General features: G+C 35.8%; 1 protein-coding gene across 8 annotated transcripts in view; it reads left to right on the plus strand.

The window, feature by feature from the left end:
• LOC114649973 (arf-GAP with Rho-GAP domain, ANK repeat and PH domain-containing protein 1) overlaps window positions 1–13,040 on the plus strand; it is a 365,104-nt gene that overhangs the window by 259,009 nt on the left and 93,055 nt on the right. For all 8 annotated transcript variants that reach the window (XM_051926528.1, XM_051926526.1, XM_051926532.1 and 5 more), the window contains 2 exons: window positions 10,109–10,194; window positions 11,212–11,394. In XM_051926528.1, coding sequence (XP_051782488.1) covers window positions 10,109–10,194; window positions 11,212–11,394 — 269 coding nt within the window. The remainder of the gene's footprint in view (window positions 1–10,108; window positions 10,195–11,211; window positions 11,395–13,040) is intronic.

Here is a 13,040-nt window from a genome sequence, read left to right on the forward strand (position 1 = left end):
GAAATCTTATTTTCAGCTTTAGTTTGTGTCTATCTGTACCAACAATAGGACAAAGCAGACTACAAATTTCTTTCTTTCTCTGAGGTTACTGTAAACAAGAATGACACCTATCAAGATTTATGTGTGACTTTTATGGCTGAAAAGTCAGTGAGCCACAGACCTTGGGAGATTGGGTGCCGGAGGTTCACTTTTGGAGAGACATCTGCAAATATGATTTCTCTTACTTCTCCTTTTGTTGCAGTTTTTTGTCTGCCTCATTAAAGAGACTGTTAAAATGAAGCTTCTTGATGATTCAATATGAGTATATATGAGGATGCTTAGTGCCTCTTTAATTACAAATACTAATTTTCTCCACTTCTATCTAATGTTAAGCATCCTTTTAATGTTACAATATGAATAGTATAAAATCAAAAATACTGTACGCAGTTCATCAGGCATTAAATGGTATTGTTAATGTAAGAGCCACTGTAGCATTACAATCTTCTTGATTCTGTTACAGAATTTATTTGAATATGTGCTAGCTACTTTATCAGATAAATAATTAAACATAACGTAAACACATACATGCCTAGTTCAATTCAGTGTTGAGTAAAATATAACAGATTTATTATCAAAAGACCAATATAAATTAAACCACAAATACATATCTCTTCTCTTCATTAATCCATGTAATATATACTGGTTTTGTTTTAATTCAAAGGTTTTCACTGATATTTTTGTAACACTGTTTGTGAACAGAGATGTTTAAGTTTTTTTGGGCAACTTCTGTCTCTGTATTTTATAAAAATGCATGGTAGTTGTGTAAGACAGAAAATCAGGCATATCTTTGGCTTAAAAAATAAATTATGAAATGTTAAGACAACTAAGCAAATAGTGAAAACTGCAAGTGTAATCACTCTGTACACCTCAGACTATAAATATAACACTAGGTCATGTCACTTGCAGAAATTCTCAGATAATTCTGCTCTAATGGGGAGTACTGATAAGAGGGATGAGACAAGGGGAGAGGAGTCAGGTCAAGAAGTTTGTTTCTTGGTTGAAAGAGAATTGTCAGCAACTTAACATCAGCAAATCTCGGGAACTGATTATTGACTTTCGCCACACCAAAGAACCTCTATGTTCGGTCACTATTCAAGGGGCAGATGTAGAGGTGGTCCACTCCTACAAGTACTTAGGGGTCCACATTAATAACAGTTTGGACTGGTCTCAGAACACAGAGGAACTATATAAAAAGGGCAGAACAGGCTATTTTTTCTTTAGGAGACTGTGTTCCTTTAATGTGGGAAGTGACATCCTTCAAACTTCTGTAACACTGTAATAATAATAATAATAAATAATAATATTAATAATGGAAGCGCTGGGCTTCAAGCGAGGCCATCCAAATTAACAAGTTAACTAAAAGGGCATCCTTAGTTGTAGGATGCACTGTGGATCCCCTGGAGTTAAAGCTAAACTGAGTGTCATTATGAACAATGCTGCATATCCTCTCTCTAACTCACCAACACTGAGGACTTTTAGCCAATGAATTAATCAGAAGAAGTGTGTCAAGAAATGCTACTGGGGCTCCTTTATACCAACAGAAATACTTCTGTATAATGCCTTACTTTAACTGTTACAGCCAAGTCAGAACCTTTCTTTCTTTTAAATTGTTTTGCTTTATAGTCGTTCTGTTGTGTGTTCAGACCAAAGTGTGTGTATATTTATTTATTACCTATGTACCTCCCTATTTATTAATGTATTTATTTAAAGAGCTCCTATCTATCTATGTGTCTGAAATATCATTCAAACTAAACTAATGAAAGTAATGAAACTGAAAAAGATATGCAGTAAATCAAACTATAAGAAGTTGTGTAGTAGCTCAACATTGTGCAGATTTGCTTCAGTCATTTAGTTATGATATTTCTTTCCCAGTGTGCTAAAAGAATGTTCAGTTACTTAAATGTTTGTGTTTATTTCTTGGCTACTGGTATTTGAATTTCCCTTGAGATATAAAGTTTATCTATCTATCTATCTATCTATCTATCTATCTATCTATCTATCTATCTATCTATCTATCTATCTATCTATCTATCTATCTATCTATCTATCTATCTATCTATCTATCTATCTATCTATCTATCTATCTATCTATCTATCTATCTATCTGAAATAGGATTCAAACTAAATCAATGAAGCTGATGAAACTAATGAAACTGAAAAGGATATGCAGGTAATCAAACTATAAGAAATTATATAGTAGCTCATCAGTGCGCTAAAAGGATGTTCAGTTAAATTGACTGACCAAGTTGAAGTGCGTCTCCTAACTAACTATTCATGTTTTGATGTTTGTCAGTGGTCATACTGGTGCATTACCAGAGTTGTTCTTTGGACTGATTAATGGAATATGGCTGACAAGTCTGGTTTTCTTTGAAATGTTCTGTTTATGAGCTCTATTAAGAATGGTCAATCATGTTTGTTTACCAAATATCCAATCTTGTTCTTTTCCTTCCTGTTTTATGTAGTTTCATAATATTTGTGCATTTTATTGGTGCTTGAAGCACTCATTGAAATTCTGTTTCTTCAGCAAGACACTCCCAAATCTTTTATCTGAAGAAAAATATATTTTTTCTACCTATATCTTAGTTCCTGGGTTGTAGAATAATCAGAAAAATCTCTAGGCTCTAGAGATTTGTTATTTAATAACACTTTTTTCCCTTGCCTTCAGTGAGACTTGAGTAAATACGTTTTCAAGTATTTGGTTTGACATTTATGCAGATGCTGTAAGCTCTGTGTAACACTGTCTATGTATATTTTATATAGAGCCTCTCTCACCCTCATTTGCTTTTTTGAAATTGGTCAATAGAAAAAGACGATTTAATGTCAAAGTGAAAACACATCTTTGCAAAGTGGTCTAAATTGATTACAAGTATTTAGCACAAAATAATTGATTACAGGATTATTTATGCCCTTCCAAGTCAGTATTTCATATATGCACTTTTAGCAGCCATGACAGCCATGAGTCTGTGCGAACACATAAATAATCAGACCAGTAAATACTTGTACAGTCAATTAATCATCGTGTAGAATAGCTGCAGCAGACAGATAAGAAGCAGAAGGGTGGGCAGTCCTGACATCTGTGCAGTTTTAGAAAGTGAACAGAGTGGCAGCAGGTCTCAAATTTCTATCTCCTTCATGAGACTATCATTAGTTTAGCATCATGCTAAAACATTAAAGGTCTCTATGGCAGTGTAGCATGTCACTATTTTTTCACTGTTTCTTGTTGTGTGATTATGAACAGTCAGTTTTCCATTATAACTACAGGTTAGTCACTGTAGTGAGCTATACTGCACAGATAAATAAGATGCATTTCATTGTTTCGTGTAAATGTAAGTTGTATATGAATAAAATCTTGAGAAAAATAACCATCATTCTTGGGTCATATATAACATTTTTTGTTTGAGGACCATGAATTTGACAAGCCTGGTCAACAGTAACACCCAAGCTGATGTTCAATAATTTCTTTTCACAGATTGCTTTGTATTACTTTTCTTGGCAACCAAGGGCCATGTACCAGAGATGTTCAACAATTATTGGGCCTGTACCATATGTGATGGTGTTTTGCCTTCTTTTCTGTTCATGTTTTGAGCATTTTGCAAGAAACTGAGGGCTATGTGCTGGATGCAGAATAGTGACGGATACTGCCTCAGCACAAATTTCTATAAATAAACCGGAAGAGTGAGCTCTGAAAACAAAATTGAAACAAATAGTTTAGAAATAGGCAAAGAAATAGTAAGTACTGTATGAAGACAAGTAGTCAGTAAAATACTAATGCTAGACAAAGACACAGCAGATGGTTGATATATGAAATTGTACAATGAGGGGTAATTAGAAATAACAAAGATGGAGTGTCAAAATATCTAAAACCCACAAAGCACTTTAAACTCAAGGCATTCATTAAGTAAACCAAGAATGAGAGCCAGTTTGCATACCAAATGTACTTTTTTACTGTATATGAAGCAATTATTGTTTTGAAATGTTAAATGTGTCTAACATATTGTGTTTTATTAGGCTGCTGTGTAAAAGTATATGAGTAATGGTTAACTTGTTAGTACGTATTGTGAGGTAATCTAAAAACCAATAAAGAGCCCCTTCTTTTTTCCTGTCATTGGTGGCATTTTAGAGCATATATACTGTAACTGCGCTAACTCTTTTTAAATGTTATGTTACCTAGGACATAACACCTACACCCCAGACTTTACAGTATATGACTGCCACATTGTTTAAATTACAAGGCAGACATTATAAGAGTTCACTGTATTTGGAAGCTGTGCTCCAAGGTGGAAAAATAGGTGTGATTAATGGAGTAATGTGATAAATTACTAGAAACTTGTAGTGAGCAAAAAACAATGACCTGTTTACTTGCCTTTTTTCTGTTATGCTCTTTGTGACAAAATTAATTGGAGTCCGATGCAGTGATCTAATTTTGCATGAAGGTTGGCATGGCCTGGAATGCAAATGATTTAGTTTGCATAACTACTTGCCATGACATATACAGGTAATAACAGATGTTTGTATTGTGGCGTACATCAGTATTTCAGAAAGTTCCTCTCATTTGTGCACTTAACAGAAGAAGCTTGATTGTAAATGTATGATTTGGAGATTCTGTAATTATGAAATGTGGCAAGCTAAAATAATTTGCCTCATTTCCTGTTTCTTAATGGTTGGGTACTTGATCCTACATTTTTTAAATTAACTATGGAGCTGGAAAATTTTGAAAGACTCTTCAAACTAATACTAACTAAGACGTTTGATGAGAGCAAAACAAAACATAATAGACAAGAAAATTCTCATATGCAAGTATCTTTTGTAAATCATTTCTTTCATACAAATTGAACATAGATTTTATTGAGATGCAGGGAATGAAAAGAATTTCTATAATTTTGAGATACTGACAAATATGAAGGGAGGTTAGTTTTACTTCTTTATATCATGAAGTATAGTTTATTAAAGAAATGAACAAGAAAATTAAGAAAGCTTAATCTGGGAGCTTCAGTTATTGTTTTTTATTTGCAATTGACTCGAAAACATATTGGGTCTCTGGTAGAAGACCAAACAGCAAGAGCCACATGGAACCACTGATGTCTCTCTTAGTTAGTGTCACTAGTAAAATATAAGTCAGAAGCAGTGCTACTAAGCCTTTGAATAGTGGAACCCACTTTAGAAGCTGTGTCATTGATCTTTGTGATATCACAGATGCTATGCTCCATGTTTGACAATGTATATCTGTCCTTTATAGTTGCACCAGAAGGCATTTTAGTGGCTTCTTCTTACTCTTTATCTGTTCCCTTGTCTATGTGGGGTTGATGTGCTTGATCAATCCTTCCCCATATAGCTCGGTCCTACACCACCTTCTCAGTCAAACTCTTTTCTTTCAGATCTTCTTTTACTTTGTCCATCCACCTCCACTTTGGCCTCCCTCACTTTCTCTTCCTCTGTACTGCCTTTCCTATCACTCTTTTGCCCACATATTCATTGTCTCTACTCATCATATGCGCCTTCAGCCTACTTTTCTGTACTTTCTTAGAAAACTTTCCCACTTTTGCTCTACCTCTGATTGTCTCATTTGTTATTCTGACCTTTTTTGCAACCCCACATCTCAACATTCTAACTTCTTCTCTCTTCTTCTTACTGCCCAAGTCTCCACTCCAAACTCCATTACTGGTCTTACCACTGTCTTAAAATCCTTGCCTTTAACCTTTGCCTTAATTCTTCGATCACACAACACTCTTCTGACACCATCTTACATTTGTTCCACCTACAATGCACCCTATGGGTTATCCCTGCAACTAATTTTCCATCTTGGGCTACCACTGATCCTTGATATTTAAATGTATCCATTCTTTTCAGTAGTTCTCCCTGCAGGCTAACTTCTGAATCCTGATCATCACAAAACCCCCTATCATCTCACTCATATCGATCTTCCTCCTATACAGTGGAACCTCAGGTCACGACCGTAACTCGTTCCACTTCGTTACCCGAAGTAATTTCCCCCATAGGATTGTATGTAAATACAATTAATCCCTTCCGGACCGTACGAGTTGTATGTAAGTATATATTTTTTTAAAGATTTTTAATCACAAAAATAGTTAATTATACCATAGAATGCACAGTGTAATAGTAAACTAAATGTTTACTTACTTCTTCTGGTCACTCCAGCTCCGCTTCCTTCTGCCCCACCGAGTGTCGGCCAAAACACCCCTGCTTGGGCTCTCTCTGTCACTCGCTCGCTCACGCTCTCACTAGCTCACACTGTTGCGCTCTCTCTCTCGCTCGCTCACTGCACAGGGAGAGACTGAACACGTGCGGAAATCATCGGTGCATACGAACCGGAAGAGAAACTGGCTTGCTTGTCACCCGAGTGTGAGGTCGTGAACAGATGCAAAAGTTTGGCGAACTTTTTGGTCGTAACCCGATTTGTACGTGGTCCGAGACGCTCGGGACCCGAGGTTCCACTGTATATCTTCAACCCTCTATCTTCCAAAGCCCCATTCTTTGCTTCCTCCCCACTTCTTCTTTTCTGGTTCTATATGAAACAATGTCATTAGCCCAAAGCATGTACCAACCAGGGGGATTGGTCTTTTATTCCATGACTCAACACATCCATAATCAAATCAAAGATCAAATCAAAAAGATAAGGACTTCAAGAAGATCCCTGGTGCAGACCTACTCTAAAGGGGATCTTGTATGTTACCCCAACACTGCTTTTAACCCGAGTCCTCACACCCTCATACTTATCCTGGATGTTCCTCACATACTTCTCTGATACGACTTTGCCTCTCATGCACCTCTTGACGTGGCACTGTATTATAAGCTTTCTCCAAATCAGTAAATACCATATGCAGTCTTTTATGTTTTCCTTGATGCTTCTTTATGAGCTGTCTCAATGCAAAGACTAAATCAGTTCTTCCTGTCCCTGGCATAACACCAAACCTCTCCTCCCCTATGGTGGTAGAAGGCATTGCAGTGGCTCTTTTCAGTATTTATAACCTTAATGCTTTTACTGTATCCTTGGTACTTAGTCAAATTCTTAATATGTTTTCTTTTTATGTCTTTATGATTCCTTATTTTTCATCTGTCATCAAGGCTTTTTTGTAGACCTCTTTTGCCAATTCACATTTTTATCTGCCTCAGCGGTGCCCTTCATTGCTCTTTATTGAACCTATGTCTGCAATACTGAGCTTTTTTTACCTAATCACATATACATGTTCCTCCTGCCATCGATGCAGTCAGATATACATCCATCCATCCATTGTCCAACCCGCTATATCCTAACTACAGGGTCATGGGGGTCTGCCAATCCCAGTCAACACAGGGCGCAAGGCAGGAAACAAACCCTGGGCAGGGCACCAGCCCACCGCAGGGCACACACACCAAGCACACACTAGGGACAATATAGGATTGCCAATGCACGTCTTTGGACTGTGGGAGGAAACCGGAGCACCCAGAGGAAACCCACGCAGACACGGGGAGAACATGCAAACTCCACACAGGGAGTACCTGGGAAGCGAACCCGGGTCTCCTAACTGCGAGGCAGCAGCGCTACCCACTGCGCTACCATGCTGCCCACGTCAGATATACATTTATTCCAAAATTGCAATGTTATTTTTGTCCATTTTGCTCTCTTTGTTCACTCTTCCTTACACAGTCTGACCGAATTAAAGAGATGTATTTCACATGTCAGAATGGTGGGAGACTCCGCCTTTAATTCTGGCCTGCATGCCCATAAGCCAGCTATATTGTTACAACCATTTTATATTCAATCGTGATTAATTTTTTCAAATGTCAGCATCATGTCAGTGTAAAGTATACTTTTCATACATTTTCTGTGAGTGCTTCTCTTTTCTTCCACATCCCAAATATGATCTTATTATGTTTATTTGACGTGTAAATTGACCCAGTGTTAAAGCACCTCCTGCGTTAAGGCATTCCGAAAAATTAGTTTTAAACTTTTTGGTAAGGTATATCTGCAGCTGTATGGTGTTCATTTATCATGGTAAGTCAAGTATCTATTGTACAAGTCTTCTTTTTTGTCAGTGCAGTATGCTCACTGAAGTTGATCTAACCTAAAATGGTGCCATACAAGATTGTCTCCAATTTGATTGATGGCTTAGCTGAAGTTAAACAAGACAATATTTAAAATAATAAATAAAACTAAATTATTGCTTGTAATTTGGACCAAATTATGCCCAGAGGAAGCAAAATGTATATATTTTAAATTTGTATCTTAGAGAAACTCTTCATACTCTCTCTATTAATGTAAATTAGGAGAGGAACGGTTTTGGAAAAATACAAAGAATATGATATTGAAGTCGTCAAAGAACAATATAAAAATGAAAGTATGCAGGCATTTCCTGACCATCTAAAATGTCAGACTGTGTGACCAGTGGTTTCAGGGTACAGCGCAGCTGTGAAACTGCCCTGCTTTGCATAACTAAAGATTTGCGTATGGCAGCAGACACTGGACAAATGAGCATATTAATTTTGTTAGATCTTAGTGCAGCATTTGACATTTTTAGACATGATATTCTACTGCCCAGAATGGAGAACATGTTGGGTATCTCTGGCACTGCCCTCCAGTGGTTTAAGTCCTATCTGACTGACAGGCAAGAGTTTGTTAGACTTGCCAACAGCAGATTCAGCTCAGCGCCAATCACACAAGGAGTTCCTCAGGGCTCTGTCCTCGGCACTCTGTTCTTCTTCTATCTGTATGCTTCCCCTTGGCCATTTCAATTGCAGCTATGGACTGGATTATCATTTTTATGCAGATAATACTCAACTCTATTTTAATATTATAAGTGAAACTTCATCAGAGCTTTCTCAGCTCATAATTTGACTCAGTGAAATTAAAACCTGGATGGAGCAGAACTCTTTAAAGTTAAAACTGAACTCCTACAAATTGGTACCAAAGCAACTTAAGAAAATTAGGTCCTTCTCAGTCACGCTTGACAGGTATCTCATGAGACCTTCTTCTAATGCAAGGAATCTTGGTGTCATCTTTGATTCCTCTTTCTTATTTCACCCAAATAAACCACATTAAGAAACTTGTGTACTGTCACCTCTGTAATATATCCCGTGTTCACTCATTCCTCTCCTTTTTTTAATGTTGAGAAACTTGTCCGTGCTTTTATCACATCCCACATCAATTATTATATAACTCCCTACTGGCAGGAGTCCCTTCTAATCTTATATCACAACTCAAGCTGATTCAAAACTCTGCTGCAAGATTCCCAGAACGAACCAGTAACAGCGAGCACATTACATATATCCTGCCTCACCTACACTGGTTTCCTTTGTCTTACAGAATTGAATATAAAATTCTATTATTAACACACAAAGCATTAAATGGCCTTGCACTAGACTACATCAGTGACCTGCTCCTGTTCACCCACTAAGGTCCTCTAATTCTGGTAATCTTGTTGTGCCCCACACTAACCTACACTCTATGAGTGACTAGACCTTCAGCTGTATAGTGCCCAGACTTTGAAATGACATCCCAAATTCAATTAGATCAGCTGACTCCATTCATTCATTTCAAAAACAACTTAAAACTCATCTGTTCAGGAAGACTTTTAACTTAACCTGACATTCTGCCCCTTCTTTCAGTTTACCACTCTCTCCAGATGCTCAGAATAATTTATGTGTATGTGCTGTATCACAAATTATGTTATTTGTTCAGGCCTTTCTTTTAGTATTGAATTTTGTATTTTACTTTTGTTTGTTGTCTTTTATTCTTTTTAATGCTTTGTATCTCCTGTATTTATCTGTTTAGTGTTCTATGCAGAAATATTTCTACCCAATGTTACATATACCCTGCTGTTTAAATAAGTGCCTTGAACATGGGAAAGGTGCTATAGAAATAAAATGTATTGTTATTTTTATTATTTAAATAGATCATAGTCAAAATGAAAAAGGAAGTGGAGCAGAAGTTTTTGGCTTAACGTCTGTATTAGAAAAGTGGCTATTGTGGGATGATTCTTCTGTGTTTCCTTACAGAGTATGTAATGTAACATATCTCTTCTCCACTATCTGTGAGACTTAAATTTTTAATATTTATGTAATATTTCAAAAGGGGAGCATAGAAGTCTGGGACCTAGCATTTCAAAAGTGCGGAGTCTGAAGATGGACAAAAAAGTCTGGACTGAGGAACTAATTCAGGTAGGTGGATTTAAGTGTTCTATGATTGTTAGTGTGAAGAACAAAAATGAAAAATGTAAATGCAATAATTGGTTTACTTCTGAAGATGGCATTTTCTGTTGCCCTTTCCTAGCTGCCTTAATTGAGTTAATAGGTTGAAATAATAAAACAACTGCAAATTTGTAATTTTTTTGGCTATTAACTGTCTGGTAGGTTAAGTCATTGATTTTACTGTATATTTTGGAAGCTTTTTTAGTAAAAACACTTACTGTTTATAAGAAATCTGTAGTAATTAGATGTGTTTATTTTAAAATTAGTGTTGTACCTAGGCAATTAGCCTAAAAATATAATCATGGTAAAAAAAAAAAGGAAAATTCCTTTTGATCACATACACATCGCTTTGTATAGTATCTGTGGCTCTGGACTACTCCTTTTTCCTTTTTACTCATATTTATTTTAGATAATTGCTCACTTTTTTATCAGCCTTTCAACAGAAGGTTTTTACTTTGAATACAATTGCTACTAGATGTCTGTTGGTTAGCAGGCAGAAATCTCTTGCTATTGCGAGTCCACCTTCTTCAATCATATCTACTTTGAATACTCAGCAGCACAAAGCCACTATTAAGTTGATTTTTATTTGGTTTATGGCTGCTGGTGTGGTTTAAGCCAAGATTGTTTAATCTGCCAAGAGGTATAAACATAATAGCTACCGCCTAATGCAAGTTAATAATATGAATGCAGGCCACTTTAAATTTATTTATATAATGTTTTGTTTACTTGTTTGTCTTCCATCTGTTGGTATAAGACAGTTTAGGTGTGACAGAGCATGATATTTATTAGTTATTATTATCTTCATTTTTCATGTTTGCATTGTAAATAAAAAATAACAAAACATTATTGTTTTTGGTTATAAACTTGTTTACAATTTGTGACATACAGGACTGTTTAAGTTCCCAGCATTCAGAAAATATTTTTGAAGAAGCTGAAGATTTACCCAGAGAAACAGATCTTCATTCTAATATTTTTGTTTTTTTTCAGTTGTTTCTGGTTATGGGTAATCAAAAGTCTAACGAGTTTTGGGCAGCTAATATTCCCCCCAGTGAAGCTTTGTCACCAGCAAGCTGCAGCAGTGATCGGCGGAGATTTATCAGTGCAAAGTACAGAGAGGGCAAATACCGTCGCTACCACCCACTCTTTGGGAACCAGGAAGCATTAGACAAGGTAACTACTATATACTGTTAGTATAAGCACTGGGCATGAAGGTCCTAAAAAGCAGGTGCTGTGCAAAACAGAAAGTGTTCTGCAATGTAAGTGGCTCTTTGAAATTAGATAAAAATTCCAGTATTAAGACACCAAGGTAAGGTGTGAAAAATGAATGGGCCTTTTATGTAAGTCATCTTCAATTTACAAGAAAAGAGTAATCCTCAATTGAATATAATAGTTGTTCAGAATGTATTAGATTAATTTTTCAAATTTACTCAGTGGGCAACAAAACTAACTGTGGCTTGGGTACAGTGAAATTTCTTAAGTTTTACTTTAATAATTTTAATAATAATAATTTTTGCAATTTATAGCACTTTTCTCACTACTCAAAGTGCTCAGCAATTGCAGGTTAAGGGCCTTTCTCAAGGGCCCAACACAGCAGAGTCCCTATTGGCATTTACGGGATTCGAACCGGCAACCTTCCGATTGCCAGTGCAGATCCTTAGCCACAGAGCCACCACTCTAAAATATAAATACCTTGTTGTGATTTGAATGTGCTGCAGAAATCACAAATTCTTGACTTTTTGCTTTTTTTTGTAAATTAAAAAAAATGAACAGATCACAAATTATAATATGATAAGAACCTTGCCAGCCTTCAAACATAAATGTTTTATTGGAAACATAAAAAAGACGTCTTCTTAAGACAAAAATACCATGAAATCTTACTTGTTTTTGCAAGCTCCATTATTGTGACCATTACTGTTAGAATTGATTGTTATATTTTGACAGTTTAACTTTTTTAGTGAAACAGCACTTACATACAGTAATATATAGTTTGTATTTTAACTGAATGAAAAGTGCAAGCAAGGCTTTTCAAATAAATAAATAGTAATCAGAATTATAGCATCTGAAGAACTATTTATTTCAGAATCAAGAGATATAAGCACAATTATCAAGCCATCAATATTAATTCCATATGTACGCTATCACAAATCCCTTGAACTGTTAAGAAGCAATTTTTGAAAAAGTTTCAATCATAGCAAATGTTAACAACTAATAGAAAAGCAAATCAGAAGGCGTGTTCAGTGAGTGTATTCCCTTTTTGTGCTTTTATAGTAATCTCAGTTTTTAAATCACCTGGCAAAAATGAAGTAAAATACCTGATAAAGATGCACATTTGTACTGACTATTTTATGAGCTACAACATTTATACAGATAGAGTATAATTTGATGTTTGATCCTGAAACATTTTTAAAGTCCAACACACTTGCTGCATTATGGGCCAATTTTTTCTATAAATTTTGAGAGGTTCTTATTCTTGTGTATCAATAAAGTTTTATGGTATTTTTTATTTAATTAGGTGTGGGCATTGAGTGATCAATGTGTGTGTGTGTGTGTGTGTGTTTGATTGGAAAAATCGAAATGAATGATAGTTAATAGCAATATACACCTTCTGGAGAGAGCAGTAATCCTTCTTCTAGCACACACTATACAGTAGTAATTATTATATTTACCCATAGTGCATTAGCTCTCTGCTGGATGACAATGTTATAGATTATGTACAAGCCAATCTAAAAATAATGGAAAATGTCTACTGAAGTGACTCAACATTGCCGGTTATTTAGAAAAATATGCTCACCACTGCAAACTAGAAATATGTTGAT

The sequence above is a fragment of the Erpetoichthys calabaricus genome, chromosome 4, assembly GCF_900747795.2.
Source record: "Erpetoichthys calabaricus chromosome 4, fErpCal1.3, whole genome shotgun sequence".
NCBI classification, from domain to species: domain Eukaryota; kingdom Metazoa; phylum Chordata; class Cladistia; order Polypteriformes; family Polypteridae; genus Erpetoichthys; species Erpetoichthys calabaricus.